Source organism: Microtus pennsylvanicus, chromosome 9, assembly GCF_037038515.1.
Source record: "Microtus pennsylvanicus isolate mMicPen1 chromosome 9, mMicPen1.hap1, whole genome shotgun sequence".
In the NCBI taxonomy this organism is placed as follows: domain Eukaryota; kingdom Metazoa; phylum Chordata; class Mammalia; order Rodentia; family Cricetidae; genus Microtus; species Microtus pennsylvanicus.
The window spans coordinates 60,000,725-60,028,204 of record NC_134587.1 but is presented as its reverse complement, the minus strand read 5'-3'; the positions used below and the strand labels follow the sequence as shown (position 1 = coordinate 60,028,204).

At 47.8% G+C, this 27,480-nt stretch overlaps 1 protein-coding gene across 1 annotated transcript; it reads right to left on the bottom strand.

The window, feature by feature from the left end:
- Positions 1–5,084: 5,084 nt before the first annotated feature.
- Positions 5,085–27,450, bottom strand: LOC142857009 (sperm acrosome-associated protein 7-like). The gene is made up of 7 exons (XM_075984630.1): positions 27,357–27,450; positions 19,268–19,324; positions 15,220–15,330; positions 14,271–14,378; positions 12,338–12,409; positions 5,987–6,085; positions 5,085–5,167 (listed from the first exon to the last, which is right to left on the bottom strand). Exons 1-7 carry the CDS (start codon positions 27,448–27,450, stop codon positions 5,085–5,087), a joined length of 624 nt encoding a protein of 207 aa, XP_075840745.1.
- Between the last annotated feature and the right edge of the window lie 30 nt (positions 27,451–27,480).

Here is a 27,480-nt window from a genome sequence, read left to right as displayed (position 1 = left end):
AAGAGACAACTATTAAGGTGTTTGAATTTATAAAGTTGTGGGACTTGGTTTGTAAAATATTTCATAGTATGATTATTTTTATTAGTGTGTGATCTTGGGGATGAACAAGAAAGGAAATGTATCTTAACAGAGATGTGCTTGTGTGTCATGATGTGGGATTCCCTTCTGTATGCTATGAATATGTTTTATTACCATTGGTTGTCAAAGAAGCTAGCCAGTGGCCTAGTAGAGTAAAGCCAGATGGGAAATCTGAAGAGAGATATAGAAAGTAGGCTGAGTAGAAGAGACACCATGTAGCTGCCAATGGAAAATGCTGCCAGCCGCCAGCCAGAACTTTACCAGTAGGCCACAGCCTCATGATAATACATAGATTAATAGAAATGGGTTAATTTAAGATGTAAGAGTTAGCTAGAAATATGCCTAAGCTATTGACTAAACAGTGTTGTAATTGGTGTGGTTTCCGTGTTATTATTTGGGTCAAGTTGACAGAAGGTCAGTTATGCTGGCCAGTGTTATGTCCACCCGGCTCAAACTAAAGTCACCCGAGCAAAGGGAACTTGAGTTGAGAAAATGCCTCTATAAGATGGGGCTGTAGGCAAGCCTGTAGGGCATTTTCTTAATGATCCATAGAGGAGGGCCCAGACCTTGTGGTGCGGCCACACCTGGGCTGGTGGTCCTGGGTTCTGTAAGAATGCAGGCAGAGCAAGCCGTGAGAAGTAAGCCAGTAAACAGCACCCCTCCCAGGCCTCTGCATCAGCTCCTGCCTCCAGGTCGGGTTCCAGGCCAGTTTGAGTTCCTGCCTTGGCTTCCCTCAGTGAACTCTAGATATGGAAGCCAAATAAACCCTTCCCTCCCCGGGTTGCTTGTTTCTCATGGTGTTTCATCACCGCAATCATAACCCTAAAGGATGAAGAAAATAGTAAATTAAGACACTTAAAAACAGACTTGTGGGGGCAGGGGCTGGAGGGACGGCTCAGACATTAAGGGCACCTGTTACTCTGGCAGAGGACCTGGGTTTGAGTCCAAGTATCCAGCTAGCAGCTCACAACAGTCTAACTCTGGTTACAAGGGATTTGGCTCACTCTTCTGGCATACACATGACACACATACATGCAAGTGTAAATACCCGTACCTTTAAAGTTAATAATAAAAAATGTGAAACACACTGGTAGGAAGTGAGGACGTTTCTACTATCGGCCTCAGACGCTCTCTGATGACGTCATCAGCCTTAATTGGTGGAAGGCAGGGCTCAGTCTGTTCCAGAAGGATTACCTAAGTCACGTGGATATGATATCAGACACAGAAGTGGACAGTTAAGGGGACTGAGGATAATTTGGCTCCCAACCTGTAACATTCCAGCTCTCCACAGTCATCCCATCAGCCTAGTAGAATGTTTAGTGTAGGTTAGCCCCCCAAACACCAGTGCATAGCAGCTGGTAAGCAACTAACCATATTGGATACTTAAATATGAATTAAAGTTGTATACTACTAAAACCTCTGCTCTGCACTCACACATGTGAAGTGGTCAAAAAACAGCTTAAAGTCCCTATGCATATTTAGGCATTTTCTTTATCTGAGCGAGTTCATGGACTCTGTGTTAGAGCTGGGCAGCCCCTGCCCCAGTGTGCCTAAATAGAGCCTATCAGACACAGACATGCTCATCTATGTCCTGCCTGTAGCTGTTTGCACTGTAATCCCAGAGCTGAGCTGCAGCATCAAACATGACCTCTGTCTGACCTTTCAGAATGCTTTCCTGAGCCTGGCTCTGCATAGGCTGTGTCTGTGAGGACCTGAGATGGTGTCACACCAAGGCTGCCCTTGGGTGGGCCACACAGGATTTGTGGGTGCTGGCCTCCTGAGAAGTCTGAGAGGGCGTGTGTGTCACAGTAGAGAGCACAGTGGGGTTTGTTCATGGTACAAAGACGCAGAGTGTGCAGGCAGGGAGTGTGCACATTAATGCGTGCATGCACACATATGTAGGTTGTGTATCTAGTCAGATTGAAAAAGCCCTCCCCAGGGCAGTGGTGGGGCACGCTGAGATGCCACTGAGCTCCCTTGGGGCAGGGACAGGGCAGGCTGAGATGCCACTGGGCTCCCTGAGGCAGTGATAGGGCAGGCTGAGATGCCACTGGGCTCCCAAGGGCAGTGACAGGGCAGGCTGAGGTACCACTAGGCATGTCTTTTAACCCTGAAAAAGGGAGGGTTGGGAGCACAATGAGAAGAGTCTTCCCAGAAAGAGGTCGTGAGCCTCTTTCTGTTCGGCGAAAGTCAGGAACAGAATGCCTCCCATCTCTACCCAGCCCCACTGATGGATTTGTCTCTGTGGGGGTCGTTTCCAGGTCCCTGGAGATGCCCAAACTCCACAACATGAGAAAACTACATTTGAAGAAAAAGGGTGGGGGCAGCCGGGGCACGGCACCCACCCATCCCAAGCAGCAGCCTTCACAAAAGATACCTGCGTATACCCCAGATACTGGTGGGCACCCTTCCTGGGACCACTGGTGTGACCTGCCATGGTGGTGGGGAAGGCGGTGGCAGGAGCCAGCTGGCCACGTTGCATCCCGAGAGAGATGTGTGCTGGTGTTTAGTTCACTTCCTTCCATCTGGTCCAGGCCTCCACCCCAGGGCATGGTGCTGCCCACACTTAGAGGGAATCTTGCTTCTCCAATGAAGGCTTTTCTGGAAACACCCTTGCAGATGTATCCAGAGCTGTGTTTCCATGGTGATTCTCAATCCAGTCAAGTTGACAAAGACGAACTGCCACAACCGTGAAGACATGGAAACCCATCCAGACCTGTAGTCATCCACGGTGCTAAACAGACCTGGCAAAGCTGCTGCCCATGCAGCCTGGACACTGGTTTGCAAAGGAATTGCTACATGCCCGTGTGGTAGATGAGTGTGTGCAGCTAAGCGTGAGCGAGGCTTTGCTGGCAAGAGGAGCTGAGCCCTGGAAACGTGATTGTATCTGCATGTCATCGGGAGAGGCTGGTAAAGGTACATATCCTGATGGTTTTGAACTTAACAATGTTTTGAGTTTATGGTACACACCCAGGAAAAACTGTCTCTTGAGTTTTGGTATTTTCCCAACTCTCTAGAGGCACGGGGACCATGGGACCCTGATATAAAAGCCTTCAGTGCCCTGTCTTGCTCAGCTGTGCTGTGCAGGAGGTAGATTCTCCTTCCCTGACTAAGGATGGTTTGGGAGATGGAGCATGTCATAAGTAAATCAGACACTATCTGCGCTCTGTTTTGTAGTCAGTGTTCTCAACCAACCGTTTTGCTGCCTTTAAAAAGAGCTGGTTAAGCCGAGCGGTGGTGGCGCACGTCTTTAATCCCAGCACTCTGGAGGCAGAGGCAGGTAGATCTCTGTGAGTTTGAGGCCAGCCTGGTTTACAAAGCGAGTTCCAGGGCAGCTAGAGTAGTTATGCAGAGAAAGCCTGTCTTGAGAAACCAAAAGCCAAGAAGAGCCATTTGGAATCCATTCATACAGTTAAAGGAGAAACCTAAAATAATGACATCACACGGGGCCTTTTGATCCGATTTTCCTGGGAATCACGTGTCTTGCTCTAGCGCGGGAGAGGAAATCTCCCTCTGGTTCTTCATGGCTCCTACCATCATTCCTAGGGATGTTGGTGTCAGTGACAAATTCCCAGCAAAGCAAGTGGTATCAGGTCCTCCACTGCTCTGAGCTGCCATTTCCCTCCATGTTCAGCTCTCCCCACCTTGTCAGCTTGACCTGCAGTGGCAGCACAGATAAGGGTGCCCTTCCCTTCTTCCCTGGGTGCACCTGGCCTGGATTCCAGCCACAGCAGCCTCAGGAAGATTGAGGATGAGAGCTGCTCTACGAGGAGCTGTTGGTCCATGGCGGGCAGTCAGTGAGCGACCCCGGGGAGATCTCTTCCCTTTAAGAGGTGATTTAGGGCTCCCTCATATGAGCCAGATAAAAAGAGCATCACTAACAAGAGAGAGTCTCTTCTCTGGGCACTCTCCACCCCCGCTCACTAGGTGTGGAAACAACCAGGCCTCATGAGTTGTCCTTTGAACACTTTTTCTTTCATTATCTGTATTATTCTAGCTATTAGGCCAATATAGAGCTCCATGTCTGGAATGGTGGACTGGCTTGTAGCTTATTATTCTGCTGAAAACAGAAGCTGTCTGTCTCTCTGTCTGTCCTCACACATTAGCCTGTCCTGGAACGTTAGATTTTAGCTCCGTGTGAATGCCCCCCAACAGGAGCAGTTTTGCATCTCTGCAGCTCTCAGAGGAGGCCCGAGAACAACCAAATTTTAATAACGCAGAGATGCGACATTTTGCCCTGGTTTGGGTGTCACTGCAGAGAGGCCGATGGAGTAGAAGGGCTTCCTCCTGCCGATGGTAGCTATACTCTGGTGTGACTAGAGCGCAGATGCGGAAAGCCGGAAGACGGTCTGTGGCGACTTATGAAGAAGGCAGAACCCTGCAAAGGCATACCCTTTAACCCCACATAACTCAGCTTAGGCTTACGTGGAAAAAATTGTCTTTTATGAATAGATAACAACGAATGTGCGCATTCCCTAAGCACGAGTGGTGTGGAGCTTGCCAGTGGCTCCAGCATTTCTAATGAGCTCAGGAGCGCCTGCGCCACGCTGTCCTCCTGGGCTTGGTCCTCTTCTCCTAAAAGATGCTTTCTGTTTGGAAAGAGGAGATTTTCCTAAGAAGATGTGTATGCCTGTCATCCCTGCTGCTCCATATCCCGTGGCTCGTGGGCAAGACTGAAAACAAACGTCCCAAGCTTCCCATGTGGGTGACCAGCTATAGGAAAAGAATTTCTGGGCAGGCAGGGTCTCCACCTGCAGAATCAGAAGCTTTGCAATCTTCTAGGGGTCACTCTGGGGCTCTCAGGGATGTACAGCAACCAGATGGCTGTCCTCCCTGCCTGCCACTCAACTATCCTTGGCTTAAAACCAGATTGAGGGACCCCATGGGTTATGGGCCCCTATGCTGGAAGGGTAGGGTTTCTTGACAGAAACCCATGACTTTGGGGTTCTGTGGCATCCTTTGTGAAGGGTGATGTTTATGAAGCTGGAGGAGACCCGTGGAGGTCTTTAGGGGTTCTGATGGAAGGGGTTGGTGGAGACATCAAGTCTCTCCAAAGCTATTGCAAAATCCGAGTGAGCCCGCAGAGACTCTAGTATAAGGGACAGGGCCTTACAGGCCCAGTGGGAACTGACCAAGTCTAAGAGACTCTGTTGGATTGTGAAGTTAGTTTATATTTTTGGTTGTGAGCCCAGCCTTTAACGGCTGAGCCATCTCTCCAGCCCGGATTGTGAAGTTAGTTAAGTGGGTCTTTGGATATCCACCAACCTTCATCACCTCCCTCTGGCTGTTATCAGATGTGGCCCCTCCCCCAGGAACAGGCAAATAGGACCTGAGAGCCACTCTGAAGCCAGGCTCTGACTCACGGCCTGCAAGATCACTAAACTCCATCTTGACACCCAGGAGGGAGCTGAAGTTGTGCCACGTTGAGTATCCAGAGCTACAGCTCAGGGATTGGACCACTGGCCAACATCTATGTAAGGTCCTCATCACGGCCACGCTGGAACTCAAACCCAGATGTGTCGCCCCACTATCAGGCCAATTCCTCACAGTCCGCGTGGGAAACATGAAAGAGGATGGGATGGGGCTCACTCCCGAAGGGAGGACTCCTTCCCCTGAGAAGGCCCAGCAGATGTGCTGGTCACGAATGGGACAGGCATGGTGGCAGGGACCATGGTATGAGTGACAAGCACTCTGAGGTCCTAACTGTTTCTGGGAGAGGGAGAACCACACTTTTGCTTTGGCTGAGGTGGGAACCCTTAATTTGGACCCCTTAATTTGGACTTGTCCAGGCAAATACCCATGCAAAACCCCAGCTTATCCAAGAGCTGCTAGGAAGAGCCTCACTGGCAAGTGGCGTTCTTAGTTCACCTCTGCCCAGCAGGGGACCTGCAGATTCGGGGCCACTTACCTCTTAGTTCCAGGCTGTCTTCATATCTTCCTATGTTTTGAAGGATTCTGTCCAGAACGGACACTTTCCTGTGCTTATCATTGTTCGAACTCTTCTTTTCTGTGGAGAAAAATATACCGTGATCAAACTTTGATTTAAAAAAAAAAAAAAGAGCGTGGTGCTTTTTCTCTTTAACTTCAGAAACTGAACGCAGGCTAAGTATTGAGTTCACCGGTAGCGTTAATGAGGCTCTAGGTTTAATCGGTAGCAACATGAAAACAATTTAAATAAAAACTTAACTCCTAAGAACCTCTGAGAAAAACGAGAAAAGCCACGGCAGTTGGAGAGCCTGGATGCTGACTCTGTAAGCTATATAGCATGACCTAGAAACAGGGTCTTTGCAGATGTAATAGATTGGGGTGAGGAGAAGCACGATGAATAAAATGCAGGGAGAGAAATAGGAGCTCAACCTGAAGATCCGAAAAGCAAAGCAGTCAGTCACTGGCTCTTACCTCAACCTCAGGCCGAAATGGCGATCCTGCCTCCAGGAATCTCAGAATGAGACTGTGTGTTGAGAGCTGTTTCCTCCCATTTTATAATCCTCTCTAGGGCTCGGATTAAAGGTGTGCACCACTGAGATTAAAGGCATGCACTGCCCGGTTTCTATGGCAACTAGTGTGGCTGCTGGGATTAAAGGTGTGTGTTACCATAACCTGGTCCGTAAGGCTGACCAGTGGGACTGTTTTACTCTCGGATCTTCAGACAGTCTTTATTTATTAAAATACAATTGAAATGCCACTACCGTGAAGTCTTAAAGGAAAAGCTTGGCCCTACTCCAATGTGACCGTGTCCTTAGAAAAATGGAAGACCTGAACACAGACACACATGGAGAACGCTGGGTAAACACAGGGCAAAGCCACAGAGTACCAGGAATGTCCACCAGGACAACCAGCCCCATCTGTTCCTGCATCTCAGACTTCAGGCTCTGAATTCCTGTGAAGTCAACCACACAGTATGTGGGTGTTTGCTAGGACTACCCCAGGACCCAGGTGTGAAAGATCAGCCAGTCATGATGCAGACAGTAAGTCTAGTGATTGATTCAAATGCGGACAGGACTCCGTGTGGTCCCTACATGTGGCTGTCCCAACTTCAGTGTCATGACAGAGGCCGTGACAATTGTAGGTGTCTCTGCAAGATGGCTTCCCGGGCCTCACAGTTGCCCTGGATCGCGGTGGCTCGAGAGCTGGATGAGTGCACCCCCACTTTTTCTGGGTTCAGGTCACAGTAAGAAATTCATGCTGCAACCACATTTGCTCTCCTACTGCCGAAACAAACACTCCATCAGTATGTGCGTTTTTTTGTTTTTTTATGTTGGATCAACTTAGTAGGTTTTATGAGCCATTCCTGGGTAGAATCAGTGTGGGAAACTGCCAGGTGGTGCTGAGAGAAGTCACCTGCTCTGGGTCTCAGGGAGAGGATGACTTGCTCCTGGGTAGGTTTCCTTATCTGCGTCCTTCTGTTCTAGCCTTCAGTGGCTGTGGAGGGAGGCTGTCCCTTGGCTATGTCTCCTGTCTTCACCCAGTGCACTGTTTCCTGACTGTTCCAACAAGGCTGTGTGCACCTCACAGGCACACGGATGACTCATGGCTGACACGCAGGTGTCCTGGAAGAGGGCGGAACTGTAGGTGAAGGCCTCAGGACTGTTGGTCGGTTATCTCTCCTTCCATGCCAGTGACTCCCCAGATCTACCGTGTCTTTCCTCATCTCTGCATCTGCTCTCACCTTCCCATTCTTCCTCCGCCACCGACAAAGCTTCCAGGTGATGGAGCCTCTTCCTCAGACCGCACTTAGAGGATGCACTTCAGCCGGTCTGTCATTCTAAGTCAGTCGTTCTGTTTTCTTCATTGCAGTACCTTGAGATTTTATGTCTTCAATTCTTTTCTCACACGTATGAATGATTTCAAACATTTTAGTACAAACATTTAATGCTATAACTTTTCACAGAAGCCCTGATTTCTCTCCCACAAATTTCAGCATGACTTTTCATTTTTATTCAATTAAAAATATTTCCAAATTTCCCTTTTGATTTCTTTACCCAGTGGGTCATTGAGAAGCGTGCTGTGTAAATTAGCAAATATTTAGACAATTTCCCCACGTCTCTTTACATCGTTGACTTCTCGTTTATTTCTGTCGTGGATGGAGAATGTTTTTGGTATGCTTTTAATTGTTCTAAATTGTTTGCTGCTAGTTTCATAGCTGAGACGCCACATGTGCTCGTGAGCGTCCCATTTGCAGCTGTGAAAAATGAGATACTAAAGTCAGAGAAAAAAAATCAGACAAGCATTATTGATGCTTGGATTTGTAGCTGCCAGCCTGCTGGTTACTTTGTATTTGCCTGATTTTGCCTTTCTTCTCCTCCTCCTCTTCATCTCCTCCTTCCTCTTTCTCCTATTCCTCCCCCCTTTCCTAGTCATTGTCCTCCTCCTCCTCTTCCTCTTCTTCCCTTCCCCTGAATTGTTTGTTTATGATTTGATTTAATCTGACTTGTTATAGACGCCTTGAACCGTTAGTGCTGACTTGGCCTTTCTGATCCATCGCTAACTCACTCCTACCTGCCTTGATGCGGTTATTGTCGTTCCGTGTGCTAGGACCTTAAAATGGTTTGTTGCTGCTCCCTTGTGCTGCTGGGGACATGCATTTGTTTTGAATATTGGTTACTCTTACACATTTCCTCCCTTCATCCCTCTCTTCCTTCCTTCTTCCCAGCCCCTCCATCCCACTTCCTTCTCTCCTTTCTGACTTTTCTTCCCCGCTTTGGCGATAGAGTGCTATATCAGAGTGCTTGTGAGTAACAGGCACCATGTGTCTTTTCGGCTACATTTATTTATCTATTTTTGATGCTTTCATATCTGTGCACTCCACATCTCAGCCTCCCTCTCATTATTTCTAATTCCACAGACCTGCAAACGATGCTTATTTCGGCTTTCATTGTCCTGAAAAACCGAAAGACGCTGTCATTGGATTCACATTTCCACGTCTCAGTGACACTAGCCCAGCATCTCCCAGAGAGTGTGATTTCTGACGGGAAGTTTGGTATGCTGGTACAGAAGCACAGTGAACCTACACAACACACATGTAGCATCATGACGGAGCTGTGCTCAGCCATCAGTCACACCGTGATAGAAATGGCTTGTTAATTTATCCTCACAATGGTTTCCATGGAATGTAAGGCTCATGAGTGTGCTCTGTTCTCAAAGAGATGCTGAGTAGTTTAGAAGAACATGCATACAGCAATTGTGTTTATTGGTTGTCCATGGAGACTCTAGCTGCTCCTGCAGCTAAGCAGCTGTGAGCTGTGGTTTTGTGGACGTGGGTGTGCAAAAACATCTTCCAGATTGCTCTGTTCTTTTCAGTGTGTGCACAGAAGTGTAGTTGTGGCACTGTACGACAAATGGCTCATATCCTGAATGTCTTCTCAAGTGCAGCACTGTTTCCCGCCGTGGCTCTGCCACCTCGCCCCCTCACAGACAAGGCATGCTGTTCCTTTCCTCTGCAGCTTTACTCACACTTGCTGCTGTTCACCATGTGGGTGGTAAAGATGACACCTTGCTGAAATTTGAAGGAAATGATTATTTATATAGTGCACACACTTGTCAGGTTTCAATGCCTGAAATGGGTCCACAGCTAGAGCCGACTCTTCCTACAGGATGGCGTGTGCTGTAATCACAAGCCGAGTTCTGAGCTCTGCGCCATTGTGAGAGTAGTCTTCCTTACTGTCCTGCACATGGGACAAACATTCGTGAGCTTTCGGGGCTTTCCGGAATGGCTCAGTTGCTAGAAGAGCAACCCCCTACACACACCCCAGGTCTGAACTTGCAAGTTACTCCTGCTCTCTGAAAGATGGGTCCTAGTGTGACCACAAGATTCCACGTCTGGGTTCTTCACGATCATGAACTGTGGAGAATTTCCTAGGGTAGGATGCTTCTTGTAAAACACAAGTGCCAGACGCTGAGCATCCGTTCCAGCTTCCTGAACCATTTCCTCTCACCTTCAGCCACTGAGGTCTTCCCGTGTTTCTCTTGTCATCCCCGGGCTCCTCGTCATCAGGTGGCAGCTTCCATACCAGGCGGTGCTGGCGAGAAGGAGCCTTTTTCCCACACCACCCTACCGCGGTTCTGTCCCCCATGTCCCGATAACCGGAGGTAGTGGTGCCTTTGCTAGTAGCTGCTGTCTACTGGTGTGTTTTCTTTGGAGAATTGTATATTCAAGTCCTTCAGAAGTCTTGGATTGGGCAGCTTGCTTATGCTATGTTTTCATTCTCTGAATGTTTTAGAAATTACCTCTTTATAGGGGATACGACCTGGAAGTTTTTCGGACATAAAAAGGAAGATTATTTAGTCTAGAGCAACACTGATTACTAAGTACAATGTGGTAAAGTGGAATAAGCAGACTGAAGAAGACAGACCTATGTGAGTCCGCTTATCCGGACACCCTCGAGAAACAGAAAGTAGAGCAAAGGGCAGAGGGGAGGGGAACCAAGGGGTTGCTATGGAGACGGTAGTGGTGCTGGGTGTGCATTTTAACTGCAATACCCCTAAACTGCACAGTTAAAATGGTTGTGAAGGCAAATTCCACTATGGATGTATTTTTAATGAACAAAAAGGCAAATGAATGACAATGTTGAAGAATGAAGAAAAATTTCACAAATAAAACAATCAGAAAGTAGAAAGAACAAGCCTTATGTCAGAGAAAGCAAGGTGGGGTCCCTAAAGCTTCAAACACATAGCAAGTTCTTTATAATCTTGAGTGCTGAAAGTCATAATGAATATAAAACATCCGTAAAAAAAATCTATGTGTCAAATAATAGACACCACACTTAGGAAGTAAAAATCTACAAAAGTGAATCAAGACATATGCAGAAGACATTTGTATCAGGATAACAATATAACACTCTCAATAGAAGAAAACAGTGTGGCCGACACAATAGAAGTCACAAACATGCGTAGAGTTCCTGAGGCGTGGTGACAGCAGGGTACAAATCTTCTTTATCACTGTTCATGGGACTTTCATAAAATTCATCGTGTGCTTGATGCCCATGGGGAATTCATATGGCACTACTATTACAATGATGCACTCTAAACATGATATCATAAAACTGTAAGTTATTTTTAAAGCAACATTAAAAGACATTTTTATTAGAAAGCCAGTACTCCCAAAAGTAAAGCCAAAAACAGGTAAAGAAAACTCAACATCATAAAGGGTCAGTTCTTTCCTAAATAATCTTATAAAATGCCATACAATAATAGGAAACATACAAGCTAAATCATCTTATAAAATGCCATACAATAATAGGAAACATACAACCTAAATCATCTTATAAAATGCCATACAATAAAGTGGGAGGTGGGGAGAGATAGGAGGATATGCACCTCTGAAGCTAGAATATACCTTTATGAAACCCTCTGGCACCAAGATATTAACTTGTTGCATAAGTCAGAAAAAAAAAACAAAAACAGCCACACATCTGGGGATTTGGTGTACTTTAAGTGCGGGTCTGCAAATCATGGGGATGAGGTGGTCTTTGAGCAGGTCATGCTATGACACATGTGCAGCCATATTTAAAGAGATGAAATTAAGAGCATGTTATGCCAATAAATTCTAAAGCAGTTAGAGACCACATGGGACCAAAGAAATGACACAGAGAGCGGAGGGAACGGCAGCTTCTCTTCAGCGCTGGCTCTGGCTTATGCCATATTAAAAACAAGACTGCTTATTATGACAGAACAAAAGTGACAGGGTTTTGTTTTGCATGAAAAAAATACAAACATCCTCAAAAGTAACTCAATCAGGGCTGAGGAGGTGGCTCGGCAGTTAAGAGGGATTGCTGTTCCTGCAAAGGGCCCAGGCTGAACTCCCAGCACGGTCACCTGTAACCCCCAGTCCAGGGGAAACAATGCCCTTCTCCAGACTCCAGGAACTCCCCCACACATGCAGGCAAAACACAATACATATGGATAAAATAAATCTTAAAAACAAAGCCGACTGAGAAATTTGAAAAACTCATTTACAATGAGTATCACAGACTTGGTTTTGTTTACATGTTTAACTGTCTTTTAAAAAAAATCACACTTCAAATTTGGAGAGGGAAAAAAAAACTCAAGAAATTGACAAAAATGAGACAATAATATGAACAGATTTCCAACCACAATCGGAGAGCGGCCTTTAAACAGGAAACAAAAAGCCATATTCATAACCAGAGAATCGCAAATGAAAAGCAACCTTGAAGCCGCACCCCTGCCTCCCACGCATGCTGTCTCCCCACGTGGCTCCCGTGTGGCAGGGAAGGGCAGTTACTGTGGGTCTTGTCCTCACCGTTTAAAGAGAAGTGTGGATCAATCCTGGTCCGAGGACTGTGCTCGTGGAGGTTCTCGACGGTACTTCTGTCTTTAAAGAAGAACATGAAAGAAAAAGGAGGGGGGGACATTTTCTGAATGGTACACCAGCAGACACCGGGAGCGCTTGTTTTAAAGGTTGGTTGCAATGCTACCACTATTCCCGAGTTTTGATCTGAAAATGAGTTAAGAAGCCACTGTGTGAAAGCTGTACATTCCCTCCTCCATCTTTTGACTCCATGCCTGGTTAAGAGTTGGTCCCACAAATACGTTTCCAAGGTATGAAAACCCCTACACTTCAGGCTGTTCACCATAGCCATTATCTGCTTGCAAATACCCTACCTACAGAGGCCTGGGGCTGTGTGAACTAAGGAGAGAAAGGCAGAGGAAGAGAAATGATGGGATGGATCCAAAGTTGTACATGGATGTCACCAAGCCTCCTGGCTTGGCTTGCTGAGCAGTGTCGCCATCCCTGGTTCTTGGTCTTTTAGGGGAACTTAACCTAGCGAAAAGGAGCTAGGCATGGGCAGGGAGTCACCAGATAAGCCCCAAGCACCTTGGGGGTGGGCAATGAACATGGGAATGGCACTCAAGGCCAGGAATAGGAGGATGAGGTCAGTGCAGAAGAAATGGCTACAGCATCAGCTATAGTGGGCATCAGTGCCCAGCGTTAGTGACTGGGTGGGGATTGTGAGGAAATAAGGTAGCTAAGCAAAGGTGGCTGTGGCTTAGATCATAGTCCTGATTACTCAATGATACTAAGTAAACGAAGAATTACTGTTCAGCAAACACTGTGCCAAACCATCGGGCAGTTTGTACAAACCTCTGAGTGGGACAAGCTCGAGACTGGTAAGCACTCATTTTAAATAGAATCATGTTTGTGTTTATACCATGAAACTATTACTTCAGTCAGTTCCAACACCAGAGGCCAGGCCTTGGAGGATCTGTGTGGGGTATGGGTTGTAAATCCAGGGCCCAGGGCCCAAAGAGCTGTATAGTGGGCCCAGGGCTGTGTGTTAAAGACCTCCTCTGCCCCATGCCAGGAGCCACCAAGCTTTGGAGCCTTGGTCTCGTTCTGTATGTCAGTCACACTTCAGAGTACTACATCTGAGTCTTATACACTGCACAGACTCTTTTCCTAGTCCTACCCTAATGTGATCTAAGTGTTAGGGAAAAACAACAACAACAACAAAACCTATGAGATTGAACATCAAGCTTCTGGAGCCACGGTGCACTGGTTCTTCTAGAAGGAGGCTTTTCCTGACTCCCAGGGCCATGGAGTCTTGCTTTCTCCTTTGGCCACAGAGGAGAGGTGCATTGGCTGGAAGCTTGCAGAGAGGCCTCTCTTCCACTCCTGGCTTCCACAGACCTGGGCAGAGACATTTCTGCTGGCTGTGGACGGTGAAGTCCAGGGCAGAGCTAAGGAAGCAGGGGACCCTCAGCCTCAGCGCCAGGCTACTTAACTCAGGTGGAGCAGTCGTCAAGTGCTGTAGTGATATTTCATTTGTATTTTAATAAATAAAGCTTACCTGAAGATCAGGGAGTAAAACAGCCTCACTGGTCAGCCTTACAGACCAGGCAGTGGTGACACACACTTTTAATCCCAGCAGCCACACTAGTTTGCCATAGAAACTGGGCAGTAGTGGTGCATGCTTTTAATCTCAGCACTAGAGAGGATTGTAAAATAGGAGGGGGCAGCTGTCAGTCACAGTCTCTTTCTGAGATTCCTGATGCAGGATCGCCATTTCAGACTGAGGTAGAGGAAAGAGCCAGTGGCTGGCTGTTTTGTTTTTCTGACCTTCGGGTTGAACCCCAATTTCTGTCTCTGGGTTTTTATGAATCGTGCTACAAAGTGCATCAGATGCTGGCTCCCTGGTAGTCTCTGAGCTCAGCAGAGGCTAGATCATATTTACCATAATTGTCGGTTTTATCCTTGCTCATAGTCGAGGGTTCTACATTCTCCAGTAATTCATGGTAATTCTCGGAGCCATCTTCTTGGTAGTTTTCATCAATACCCATGTCTTGGATGAAGAAGATGGAAAGAAACAGGGAAAAGTTTTCTTGTTACACACTTGATTGGGGGGGGGGGTGTGGGCACTAATCCCTATTTTACAATGCTGCGCTGGAAGGATAGCCCAGTGTTCAATTCCTAGTTGAAAATGTGTGTTGGGAAATTAGTATTTCACTAGTCAGGTGTTATCTTACTACTGGGAGTACAGTTGTTTATGTCTAGGCAGATGTGGAATGAGCAAACTCTTACAATCTCGTCACATCTGAACATAAAAAAAAAAAACCAAAAAACCTCCAGGGGCTTGTTGAACCCTCCTGCCTCTGAGTGCCTCTCCCACAGAGCCTCAGGGCTTCTTAACCCCAGGCCTCTCCTTGCCGCTGTCCGTGACTATCTGTCTGCACAATCGTGCAGTGTGGAAGCTGTACTTTGCAAAGCCTGTGCTTTGTCTCTGTCTGCTGCGCTTCTTGGTTTGGGGCACGGCATATGCTGACCTTGGTTTTATCTCAGCCCCAGGGCATAGCAGGAGAGCTGTGTGCCCCTTGGAAGCCGTGGGTGAGCATGCCGCGGGATAGGGTGTGTTAAACTCTAATGACCTGGCTCATCTGTAAGCCTGTGTTCCTGCAGTGGCTGGACCCCACGGACATGCTGAGCCCCATGGATATGACTCAGAGGTCACCTCAGAGTGAAGCCAGCCACCATGCCTCAGAGGGGACTCCCTCCTTGGTCTTAGGCCACAGCTGCTCTCATGTTTCCAAAGCTGGTTCCGGTAAATGCTCACATAAAGTGACGCCGTCAGCCCCTCAGATCTCTCTGAGTACAAGCGCGTAGAGGGGCGAGAAGGGTATACTTGCTTTTGTCCTTGGTTTGTGCTGTTGTTTGTGTGGATACTTTGGTTGTTGCTGATGTTTCAGACACTACCGATGATGCATTTGGCTCCAGAATCTCTTGGGCTAGAATTTCATCTTGAGGAAGTATAGAAGGACAGGTTAGAGCTGGTAAGGCGGGCTGCATGGCTGTGCAGTTAGCACTTGAGGCGCCCTGTGAATACTGTAGCTAGAAAAAAAGAACTCAAGGAATTGGTGGACCCTCTACAGAGCCTTGCATGGATGGTCATTGCCTCCCTAATAATTTCAGAGAAGTGGGTACCATCTGGATATCTCCTAAACCATGCCCCGATCTGTTGAATGGCCCCACATCCATGTTTTAGTTAGTTTTGTTGTCTGAATGTCCCTATGTCCATGTTTTAATTAGCTTTGTCACCTCTGTGACCCACTATCTTAGGTGCAACATAAGGGGGAAGGGGGTAATTTTACTTCTAGCTTCAGCAGTTTCGGGCCATTGTGGCATGCAAGAAACTGCTTGCATGATGGCAGCCAGGAAGCAGAGTGAAGATCATCTGGAAGGAACTTGGCAAAGAGACATTCCTTAAATTCTTGTAACTCACAGCAGAGTTCCATTACATCTTAACAATCAATTCAAATTTGGAATCTACTGGCAGATTAAGCCAGTCTTCCTGCCACAGCCTTGGTGAGCTCACCATCTCTGGAAATGCCCTCTGACACAATACACAGAGGTGTGCTTCAATAATCCCCCAGGAATCTGCTGTAGGACGCAGCCCTCCCAACAAAGCATCTGATAAGGCCACCATCTTCCTGAGACCTGCTGGCTAGGAGCCTGCTGGCTAGGGGTCATTGCTCAGGCTTGTTGATTATTGACAGTCCCTCACTCTTGCCTCTGAATCAGCACCATTTGTATGCAATTCAGCCCTGATTGCACATGGCCTCCGGAATCCTGGGGGAGGCGTAGAGTATAAAGCTAAGGAAGGTACAGAAGGGTCCTCCATCTGAGCAGGAGAGGCCACCATCCATGCTGGGTGAAGACTTTCCAGTCCTGCCTGGGAGTCACCAGAGACTCCTGCTAGCAACCCCTTCCCCATGCTCCATAAGCAAACTCACTCTGCTCATTCATTCTCCAGAGTGAACTTTGATAGAACAGAGCTTTAGCCTGTGTGGGAAGCTTATAGAGGAAGGGTTAGACACTGTCTACCCGGGAAAGGAATATTCACAACAGCCTCTATCGAGTCAATCTGACAGTTAAGATCACCCATAGCAAATATATCCCTTTGTTAACTTTACACACAATGCCATAGCCTAAAAGTGGGACTGACGTACAATTTTCTTGGCTGGGTTAATTAGTTCATTACCTTTAACCCAGTTTCCCATAGAGCTGCAAGTCAGACAGACAAGTTCTTGATGAGAAAGTGGAAAGACTCCAGGGCAATTCTCACCAGGTTCTTCATATCAACATGAAGCTTCAGAAGCCTGGTATCTTGTTAGGGTTTCTAACTTTGCTATGATGAAACACCATGACCAAAAGTAGCCTGGGGAGGAAAGGGTTTATTCCACTTCCACATTAGAGTCCATCCCTGAAGGAAGTCAGGACAGGAACTCAAGCAGGGCAGGGACCTGAAGGCAGGAGCTGATGCAGAGGCCATGAAGGGGTGCTGCTTAGCGACTTGCTCCCCATGGCTTGCTCAGCCTGTTTTCTTATAGAACCCAGGACCACCAGCCCAGGGGTGGCTCCATTTGCAATGGGCTGGGTCCCTTCACACTAACTACTAGTTAAGAAAATGCACTAGAGGATTGAGCACAGCCTGATGTTACGGAGACATTTTCTTAGTGGAAGTTCCCCCCTCTCAGAGGACCTTAGCTTGTGTCAGTTTGACTTAAAAGCACCCAGCATTCCTGGCCTCCACCAGCTACATTCCTATTGCATCCTGGTATTCTGACTTACCAACAGAATCACCCATTTAGCCCAGTTTATGTTATCCTACGCGTTCTCTAGTTCACATCTTCAACATTTCCAATTTCCCCCTACAAACCAGTTCCGGAGGCTAAGGAATGAACCACCAAGGTTTGTCATAGCAGTGACCCCATGTCATTGATACCAATCTTCTTGCCTTATATTTTGTTCCTGGGACAAGTTACCCAACATACATGACTTAAGAGGGCAAGGTATCAGCCTATAGCTTTTGACAACATTGATTCTGGGCCTTTGGTGAGGTCAACTCTTATGACGGTTAGGAGCACGTGACAGGAGTCACTTGTGTCATGCCAACAGGGAGCAAATCAGAGCAGCAACAAGGGGCAAGATTCAGTGCCCAAGGACACATAATAACATATTTCCTCCGACGAGTCCCATATTCCAGAATTCTGCCTCTCCCTTGTTAGGTTTAGAATCCATCTGTAGATTAAATCATTCATTAGTCAGAGCATCTGCGATCCATTTGTTTTGGGAATCCCCTCCCAGGCACACCTAGAAGTGTGCTGTCCTCAGCGCCTAGATACTTCTTCCTTCCTTCAGTAGAGCATCAGGGGTAGCCATCTTTACTCATGCGTTAGAGGCTTGGTTGCCAGGGTGACACTATTGTGAAGTGACTGAGCCTTCAGGGGATGTGTAATAGGAGGCCTTTAGGTCAGTGGGGCGTGGCCTCTTTTTCCCTGGTGTGCCCTGAGTGTTTTGCTTCACTACACATTACATCCATGACATATGGGCTTCCGCTACAGGACCAAGCATCCAGGCTAACAAATCATTTGACTGGAAGCTCCAAAAACTGAGCCCAAAGAATCCCTGTTCTCTTCATAAGTCTGTCACCTCAGACACTTTGTCATAGTGATGGAAAACTGGTTATATACACCCTACAACCAAGGGTAGAAAATCTGGCTCCAGGCATAGTCATGGTTATCCCTATTGTAATTTGGTCCCATCTCTGTTCCCTCATATGAGAGAGCATTGTGTCTTACCTAAACTGTGTTTTTTTTGTGTGTGTGTGTGTCTCTTTCTAAAGGCCAGTTTTTAGCTTTTTTTTAACTTTCTTTTTTTTTATTGAGAAAAAAACAATTTCCGCCTCCTCCCAGCCTCCCACTCCTCCCCCCCACTCCTCTCCCTGTCCCCCCACTCTTCTCCCTCTCCCCCCACTCCTCTCCCCCTCCCTCTCGAGTCTGAAGAGCAGTCAGGGTTCCCTGCCCTGTGGAAAGTCCAAAGTCCTCCCCCCTCCATCCTGGTCTAGGAAGGTGAACATCCAAACTGGCTAGGCTCCCACACAGCCAGAACATGAAGTAGGATCAAAACCCAGTACCATTGTCCTTGGCTTCTCAGCAGCCCTCATTGTCTGCCATATTCAGAGAGTCCGGTTTTATCCCCTGCTTTTTCACTAAACTGTGTTTTATTCACTACACTCTTCCTGTCTCTCCTATGAAGCCTCCAACATAAGTGTCCTGGACATAAAACCTCAGACTTGGTCTGCTGCTTTTCTCAGTCAGATAGAATCTCGGGTGATTTTCTTCACCTCTGACCTTCAGTGGGCCCTTCCGTAAAATCAGGGACAAGCTTATCTCATGGCTTTTATAAGGTACCATGTATGGTGTGGGACCACACTGGGAGCCGAACAAGCAAGCATCTGGAAGCAGCCTCCATCTCTGCAGCGTGATGCTTTTTGGGACCAGGGACAGCGCTGGGGAGCCGCCTGGAGCCCAGGGTGGACCTGCTTATCCTAGCGTCAGGAGCCTGGTCCAGACTGCAGTTAAAGTTGGTGTCCTTGCTATAGTCTTTGAGATACGGATGCCAGAAAGTGTAGCACTTTATGTGCACCCGCGCTCCATCTCCGCCCGAAGGCTCTGGCCAGACCAATGGTACTCATACTGTATGTAGGTAAATCTGCCTCTGATGTCGGCACTAAAGCTGCAGGAGAGGAGAACCTGACTCGGGGCTCAGAGCAAGTCACCCCGATGTCTGCAGCTGGTTACAGGTTATTTGGGGGAAGGTCCCAGTCTCTCACCACAAACCGGGTTCTGTATTGAGAATCCTTACCAAAAACTTCAGGTGCATGGGAATCCTTACCAAAAACTTCAGGTATGTCTTCTGTTGTCGAATTGAGCGCATCTTCAGTAAGTGGACCTGGGAGTGGAGGGGGAGAAGATAGAAGTCTATAGTTTAATAGCATCCACTGATTTTTTTTTCCACCCACCTCTCTGTGAGCGGGTAGTTGTAAGGGATGGCCCCAGCCTGCTATAGAGGAAAGATCCCACAGGGAGTGCTGCTTCCCCGTGTGTGCTGAGGGAAGCCTCTGGGACTTGAGTTTCTCACTTGGAAAATGGGAAAGACATTACCCATGGGACGGCTGTGTGGGTGGAACCCATGATTTCCCCAAGTGCCCAGATTAGAACCGCTCTCTTGGTCACTAGAGTGGTCCTCGTGGATGGTAAGACAGTGTCCACACCCAGGGACAACTCAGCTCTATCACAGGGACAACGAAGGAAGGGGGTCACGTGCTCTGTTGTAGGAGGCAGTGCTTTGCCTCCTGCATGGCTGGTGATACTATCTGAGTGGCCACCAGGCTGGGGAACTCCATCCTGGGATCCCATCTGAGCAGCCCAAAGCCCAGCTTGGCACACGGAGAAGCAGCCCTTGCCCCGCCTCTGACTGAGACTTTCCATGTCGCTTTGTCCTGTGATGAGAAAACACCTCACAAGTGTTTTCTCTGAGCCCCAGGCGACCCTGCACATTCTCTTGTGCTACCTGAGGTTCTCAGGAGGAGGGGAGGGCCAGAGGATGGTCACCTCCTTCCTCCTGTGTGAGCAGAGCCCTCCACGGGGTCTGTCTGCTGGGAAGAAGTGGAGTCCCTGGTTAGTGAACTGAAGAGTTCTGGATGGCAGTTGTCTCCAGGGCTCAGGGCTGTCTTATCTGTGATGTCTGCTTCCTGATGGGCAGGAGGAAGGCGTACAGGGTCTGGCTCTATCTGGGCACTGCGGGAATTCTGAGGACCAGTTTCTCCTCTGCAGCGTCCAGCACACACTTCCTCCTTCAGACGTGACCTCTGTTTATCTCGGGGTCTGTGCTGTCTCTTGATCTGATACATCCCTTAGTTTGAGCTCAGGGTTGGCCTCTTCTTCCAGCTCCCAGGTCCTGGGACCCCAAAGGTGGCAAACAGGGCCACCGTCCCTTCCCTTTCTGAGGCACAGAGCTGTCTGGGAGAACTGAAGTTGCAGCTAAACCAATGACAAAGCTGTTCTCAAAGGCTTTAATGATGGACAATCTGCATCCCAATGTGCTCATCTGCATGGCTCAGAACAATGGGAAATATGTAAGGAGGTCTGTGCCGGTGATGACAATTGCTTCCCAGTGTGCTGACCTCGGTAAACCAAACAAACAGTACAGTTCTCTCCGCATGAGACATTAATGGATCATTACGAACGGGTACAGCTGCGCAGCGCCAGCACTTTGTTAAAAATATTCTTTTCATCTCGTGTCTGTCCTGTAATCACAATGGAAGCATTGTGCAAGTCAGCCGTGCGCACATGCGTGGTATGTATGCTCATGTTGTCCATGCCTGTTAACGTGCATTGTCAAGTGTAGCTGCTCCACCATGCTTTTCCTGTTGTCACCTCCTCCTGAGAGTCGCAGCTTCCAGACAGCACACATCCCCAAGGTCAGGACACTATGATGTCTTCCCAGTGCCCACGTCAGCGTTCCGGTTCCATGAATTCCACTGTTGCTTTCCGAGTTCACGCAGGTTAATTGGGTGAAAGAGAGACAGCCCTTCTCCATTACGAGGGTTTTATCAACTTCTGTCCCTCCTCTCAGGGGCCAGCATGTCCCTGTGTGGGACCCACACACTGCAGCACACACAGCTCCTCTCCTGCCAAGCAGTGGGAATACCTAGGGCAAGATTAGTCTACCTGCGTCTCTCTTGGAGCAACGTGAAAACTGCTCTTTCACTGGCCCCTCACCTGAAGAAGACCTTGAGTGTCACATGGGGTGATAACCAGGTCTCAAGCTGGGAGGACCTTGAGAGTCACCTGGATTTTATCCAGGTCGTAAACTGGTTAAAAAAAAAAATCTTAGAAGTCACCTGGGTTAGATCTGGGTCTGAAGCTGGAGAAGATACTGGATGTCATCAAGGCTTTGACTAGGATTCTAGAGGAGATAGTGGCTAGCCACAACAGCAGCAGTTTGGCAGCTAGACATAGGCATGGACATGTGGTGGTCTCAGAGGCATCAGTAAGGGTGTGTGTGTTAAGCCAACCTTAGACCCACCCAGCCCCAGTAACACTTCGCTAGTGTGCACCACAGACCTTAAGTAAAAGGAAACTGGTAATGTTGGGATATTTCATGCCATCGTTGGGCCATGGAGACCTTCCTGAGACATGGAGCTGGGGACCCGAGTTGGGCTCATTTCGTGACCCTTGGTCCTTTATTATCTCCGAGAAAGGCTGATGGGGAGGAAGGCTGTGGCTTGATTGTGCCCAGATGTGTGTCAGGACAAAAGTCACATGGGGCCCTGCTTGGGCTTGACATCAGCTGTCCTAAAGGCATTCTGAAACAGTGGATGTTCTTCGGTGTGGATTGGGTGTCTCAAGGCAGGATAGAAAGACAGAGAAAATGAGGGGGGCATGAGAAAAAGAAAGCGCCCCCTACCTCTGGATTTTGTTTAGGAATCACAGAAATGACTGATCTAGTTACCCGCAAAGAATAATACTCCTTTTTCCAGAAAGCTGAAGTGTCTGTGATCTTTTGAGCTCACCCTCATTGTTCTCCTTACACAACAAACTGCTTCTCTGAGTAAAGTCTCACAAACAAGCTCATCCACTTTAATAGTCAAAACTATGCCTAGATGTCCAAGGGAACTATTGGTAGACATCCTTAGCCTTCTTGGCTCCTGTTATGACCAGTTATCTTGACAGCCTGTAGGTCTACACAGTGTACCCCAGAGTACCTTGTGATCTCATGTACTAATGTAAAATCCTGTAGAGAAAAACAAAGAGAGATGACAGCCTTTGGATGGTGTAACTGGAAAGCTCACCATGGCCATCTGTATAGCCATGGTTAAGATACTTTTATGTGAACTGGTGTTTTTCCTGCATGTATGTCTCTGTGTTGTGTGCCCTAGGACTGGAGTTAGAGATAGTTGTGTGCTGCTGAATGGGTTCTGGAATTTGAACCTGGGTCCTCTGGAAGAACAGTCAGTGCTTTTGACCACTGAGCCATCTCTCCAGTCCTTGGTTAAGACCCAAACGATTCTGTCTTGAGAAGCTTGCACTCCCTCCTGTGTGTGTGCACCGTTCCATTTTTGAAGCGTCTCTCTCAACACTCAGTGAGTTCTGTGGCTTGTGGGGCTGTGTGAACACCTGAACCTCTGCAGCCTGGGCTCTGGGTGCTGAGAGAAAGCAAGAAGCAACTTAGAGGCAATTTCTAACCTTTCTAGGGCCACCAAAATTAGTAGGACTTTGTAGAACTTGTAAGTAATCTAAGCTAAGATCTAAGACACTCGCTGTTAGGAAGGAGTTTGCATTTGCATGCTTGTGTTCTTGCTCTTTCCAGAGAGGGACTAACTGCCTTGGGTCTGTTAATAAGCCTGCTGCTTCTGCCGCATTGTTGGTGGTGGGCTGGGGAGGTGGGTTACTTCTTCCTCTGCAAGTGTGAGGGCTTGAATTCAGATCCCCTCAGAAGCCACAGAAAAAGCCAGGCATGGTGGCATGCACCTACAAGCCCCAGCTTCACATTGAGGGAGGGCAGAGACAGGTTCACTCCTCTGAGCCTGAGGGCCAGCACTTGAGGCTGACCTCTGACCTTCACGTGCCTGTACACACATGTGCACACGTACAGGCACTCCTACACGAATGCACACACCTGCACCCACTAAAATGATCCAGTCACGGCTTTAAGCTGTGTAAGATAGAAGTTCAGGAAACTTGCCCCCCACTATGGTGACCGATAATTCATAGTCTCAAGTTTTCTCTGTTCAAATTACTCCTTATGCATGTAATTAAAACTCCCGTGACCCAGGAAGGAGAGGCAGACTTTGCAAGCAGGCTTCGGTCCAAGTGATCTGTGTTTCATAAGGGAAGCCGCGAGACATAAAGGATGGATCTTTGTTAAAGAGAGAAGAAAGTCATTTTTTTTCATAAATAGTTTAAAAGTTATTTAATAAAGAAAAGGGGGAAAGAAAGGAACAAAAAGCCTAAATGGGTAGGGTAAGGTGTGAGGATCTATGAGAAAGAAGAGAAATCTAATCTCCCATGGCTGGACTGGGTAAATGGACGGCCATTGTCAGGTTCTGAAATGAGGTCTGGTATCAAGCGTGCGGCCATGTGGAACGGCCTCGGCTTCTCTCTGTGCTGAAAGAGCAGAGTCCTTGGACGGTTAGCCTCCTCTTCATAAGAGAGTACAAGTTTTCTTTACCTGTTGAGTAGTCTCCCATATAGACAAAGGCTCTGTTCTTACCAAAATAATTTCCTGTGCTTCGTGTTGTCTTTTCAAACTTTTTATTACTTAAGAGCGTGGAACCCTGTCGATACTGAGGGAGCGAGAGTAGGTTATTTCCGCCCTTTAACCACTATCTACCTCCTCCCTTTCCCTCAAAAGTGCTGTCCTTTAACTTAGCTGGGAAGCTAAGCGCTATTCCATCGACGACGTGAGCTCAGTCAACTCTTCAAAGCGCTTGGCATTTTTTGACACCTCTGAATTAAATTCTAAATGCAGTCTTTCTGACCTCAAGCTAACTTTGAAATTTCCCAGAGGCCCCTGAAAAGTCTCTGGGGGATTTGTTCTGTCATCGTGTGAAAGACAGCTCTTCAGCTAATTAGCTTGCTTGCGATGTGAAATCATACAGGAAGCTTCGTGGAGTAGAGCAGTGTTGGATCCTTTGAGTCCCACCTTTGTGGAGGTATGTCAGGTGCCAGCAGCTCTGAGGTTTCCAGAGATTTGCCTTCTCTATACTAGCCGTGATAGGTCCGTGGATCGTGTGATTGATTGGCCATCTTGGCAGTTACTGATGTAAACACTGCTGCTGTGAGAATGACCACCTCCCCCTGCTGACCTCAGAATGGTGGGCACGCAGTAGGTTTGAGAGCCTGTGTTCTTTGCAGACACTCCCTGTTTTTCTCGGATGCTTTTCTGAAAGCAGGTGTACTCAGCTACAGTCCAAGCTTGTCCGCAGGGAGTCTCAGGACACGGACTAAGAGAATTCTACCCAGAATTCGCCTGCCGATATTTCCAAGAGTGTCTGCTGGTCTTTGGGATCCTCATGGAAGGAGTAGATGGGTCATTGAAGTGTACAGACTGTGGCCTGGTGGAGCAGCACCAAGTGGCTATGCTTTCGGAGCCTTTGTCTGGAGCATCGTTGGTGTGTTTCCGTACATTTAAAGACAGTTCGTTAGCCACTAACTCTGAGAAACTTTGAAATTACCCTGTCTGTTCTGGGACTCTCTAAGTCGACCACACTGGCCTCAAACTCACAGAGTTCTGCCTCTGTCTTCTGAGTGGTGGGATTAAGGATGTGCACCACCAAACCCAGCTTGAAAATGTACTTTTTAAAGTATATTTATTCTTTTTTAAAGATTTATTTACTTATTTCTGTGCGGGTGACTGTGTGTTGTGTGTGTGTGTGTGTTGTGCGTGTGTGTGTGTATGCCTATGGAGATCAGAAGAAGGTGTCGGATCCTCTGGAGCTAGACTTATAGGTGGTTGTGAGCCACCCAACCTGGGTGCTGGGAAGCAACATCTACTCCTGTGTAAGAGTAGCAAGGGCACTTCACTGCTGAGCCATCTCTCCTGACCCTCATAACTACACTTTTACAAAAAATTATATTCTATCCGATCCCTCTTAAATATCTATCAACATTTATTTTATAGTCATATAAGTATTTGTATAAGTTCAATAAGATATTATTTATTTTAAAAAATAATTTGTTTATTTTACAAGTGTAGGTGTTTTGTGAGCAGGCATGTCTATGAGCCATCTGCATGCCTGACGCTTGTGGAGGCTGTAAGAGGGTCTCAGATCCCCTGAGAGAGGGGTTACAGACACTTAAAAACTGCCATATGAGTTCTGGGAATTAAACCAGGGTCCTTGGAAGAGAAGCCGGTGCTCTTAACTCCTGAACCATCTCTTCAGCCCCACGATGCTATTCTTCTTGGGCCAGGTAGATAGTTCAGCTGGCAAATGCTTGCTGTGGAAACTTGAGGACCTGAGTTCAGATCCCCGGGACCCACATAGAAATCAGGGTGTGGTGGCACATGCCTGTAGTCCCAGAGCTGGGGAGGTAGAGAAAAGAGGGTCCCTGGGGCTCTCTGCCCAGCCGGTCTAGTCAAATCAGTGAGCTCCAGGTTTAGGAAGTGATAACGGTTCTTTAAAATAGATAGTAATTGAGGAAGATGTCCGATAACATCTGGCCTCCATATACACAGCCCCTTACATGCATTAATGTTTACCATGCACACATACAGACACGTGCACTCCAAGATTTTTTTCCCTTGTAACAGAACACTATTGGAAATGTTGGCCACATGGCTAAGGCATTGGCTTGGCCTTCCCACTCCAAATACTTAGAATCAGATGTGAGGAACCGAGCTGTGGCCTAGACCAGCCCACCTGGCACCTGGCTCCCTGGGCTCCCAATCTTGTAGACAGGTGGAAAGGTCACTTCCTAGGAACCTAGGAACCTTACAGGGGGCAGGAGTCTACCCAGAGGCTTGGAGAAGCCAAATCTGAGATTCCCTATAAAAAGTCCCAAGAAGACGCACCCGAATCACAGCATCAAGACTGAATACCCCTCACACCAAGCAGGCGGGGCCGTGGAGGCGGGGTTTACAGCCAGGAATCACATCTTTTGGTTGATCTTTGTAAATGAGGATTTAACAGAAACTGCGGCACACACCTGTGGTTCCCATGCCCATTTCCACTCTTGGTAAACTTCATTTTGCTCTCTCTCTCTCCCTCCCCCCCCCCTCTCTCTCCCCCTCTCCCTCTCCCTCTCTCTCTCTCTCTCCCTCTCGTGCGCTCTCTCTCTCTCTCTCCCTCTCCCTCCCTCTCCCCCTCCCTCCCTCTCTCTCTCTCTCTCTCTCTCTCTCTCTCTCTCTCTCTCTCTCTCTCTCTCCTCTCGCGCGCGCTCTCTCTCTCTCTCCCCCTCTCTCTCTCCCTCTCGCTCTCTCTCTCTCTCTGTCTCCCTCTCTCTCTCTCTCTCTCTCTCTCTCTCTCTCTCTCGCTCTCCCTCTCACCCTCTCGCTCTCTCTCCCTCTCGCGCTCTCTCTCTCTCCCTCTCTCTCCCTCTCGCTCTCTCTCCCTCTCCCTCTTTCTCTCTCTTCTCCCTCTCACTCTCTCTCTCTCTCTCCCTCTTGCTCTCTCTCTCCTCCTCCTCCTCCCTCTCTCCCTCCCTCCCTCCCTCCCTCCCTCCCTCCCTCCCTCTCTCTCTCTCTCATTCTCTCGCTCTCGCACTCTCTCTGGTCATTGACCCTGAGGTCTGGACTGTACTCTGAACTTGGGTTTCTCTAGTGTCTCCTGTGAGCAGACCCTTCTTCCAATTGTCTGTTTTCTTGCTCTCCTGACTGGGCACTACTGGCAGCTGAAATTAATAGTCTCTTTCCCAGAAATGGTTTTATGACATAAGAGACGTTGGCCCCATAGGAAGGCAGTACTTCATACTGTGTGCACAGAATAGACACAGAATTCATATGTCCTTTTAATGTGATCTTTGGGTGTATTTTACCCACTTCACAGAGTCATAAGTTACTGGGACAGTGATGATTGCTCCCCAAAAGAAGGATGTGTGTGTGTGTGCGCGCATGAGCGTGCTCATTTGGTGTGTATATGTGTGTGTGTGTATATATGTATTGTACGGTGCACGCACATGTGTGTATAAAAAACAAGTTGGGAAATGTGCAGTTATTAAAGCTGAGGATGGACACACGGCGGTTTGTGACATTATTCCTCTATCTTGGGATACATTAGAACATTCCCGTTAAGTTAATATTTAGCGGCTCCCTGGCATTCCTGTTTGAAAGACATTAGAAGATGGAAAACCTTCCAGTTCTCTCTGTTCCCCGAGTTCCCATGAAAGAAGAAGGCACAAAGGAGAAGGCCACTCCCACGGCATCCAGGTCAAAGTTCTGTCCACCCACCTCCCTGCGGCCGTACCTGAAGTTGACGTACCTGAAGTTGAGTTGATTGGCTGTAGATCAGTTCCGTACCAGCAGCACAGCAGGAAGACAGATAAGAGGGTCTCTAATCCCCTATTCACTGCCATGGTCCCTCCAGTCACTGGAGGACGCCCTTC

Coding starts and splice junctions, on each gene's coding strand:
- LOC142857009 (XM_075984630.1), bottom strand. CDS start 27,450: ATGGCAGTGAATAGGGGATTAGAGACCCTCTTATCTGTCTTCCTGCTG. Junction 19,325..27,356: donor GCCAATCAACTCAACTTCAG/GTACGTCAACTT, acceptor CTCCACTCCCAG/GTCCACTTACTGAAGATGCG. Junction 5,168..5,986: donor AGACAGCCTGGAACTAAGAG/GTAAGTGGCCCC, acceptor CCCTTATACTAG/AGTCTCTGCGGGCTCACTCG.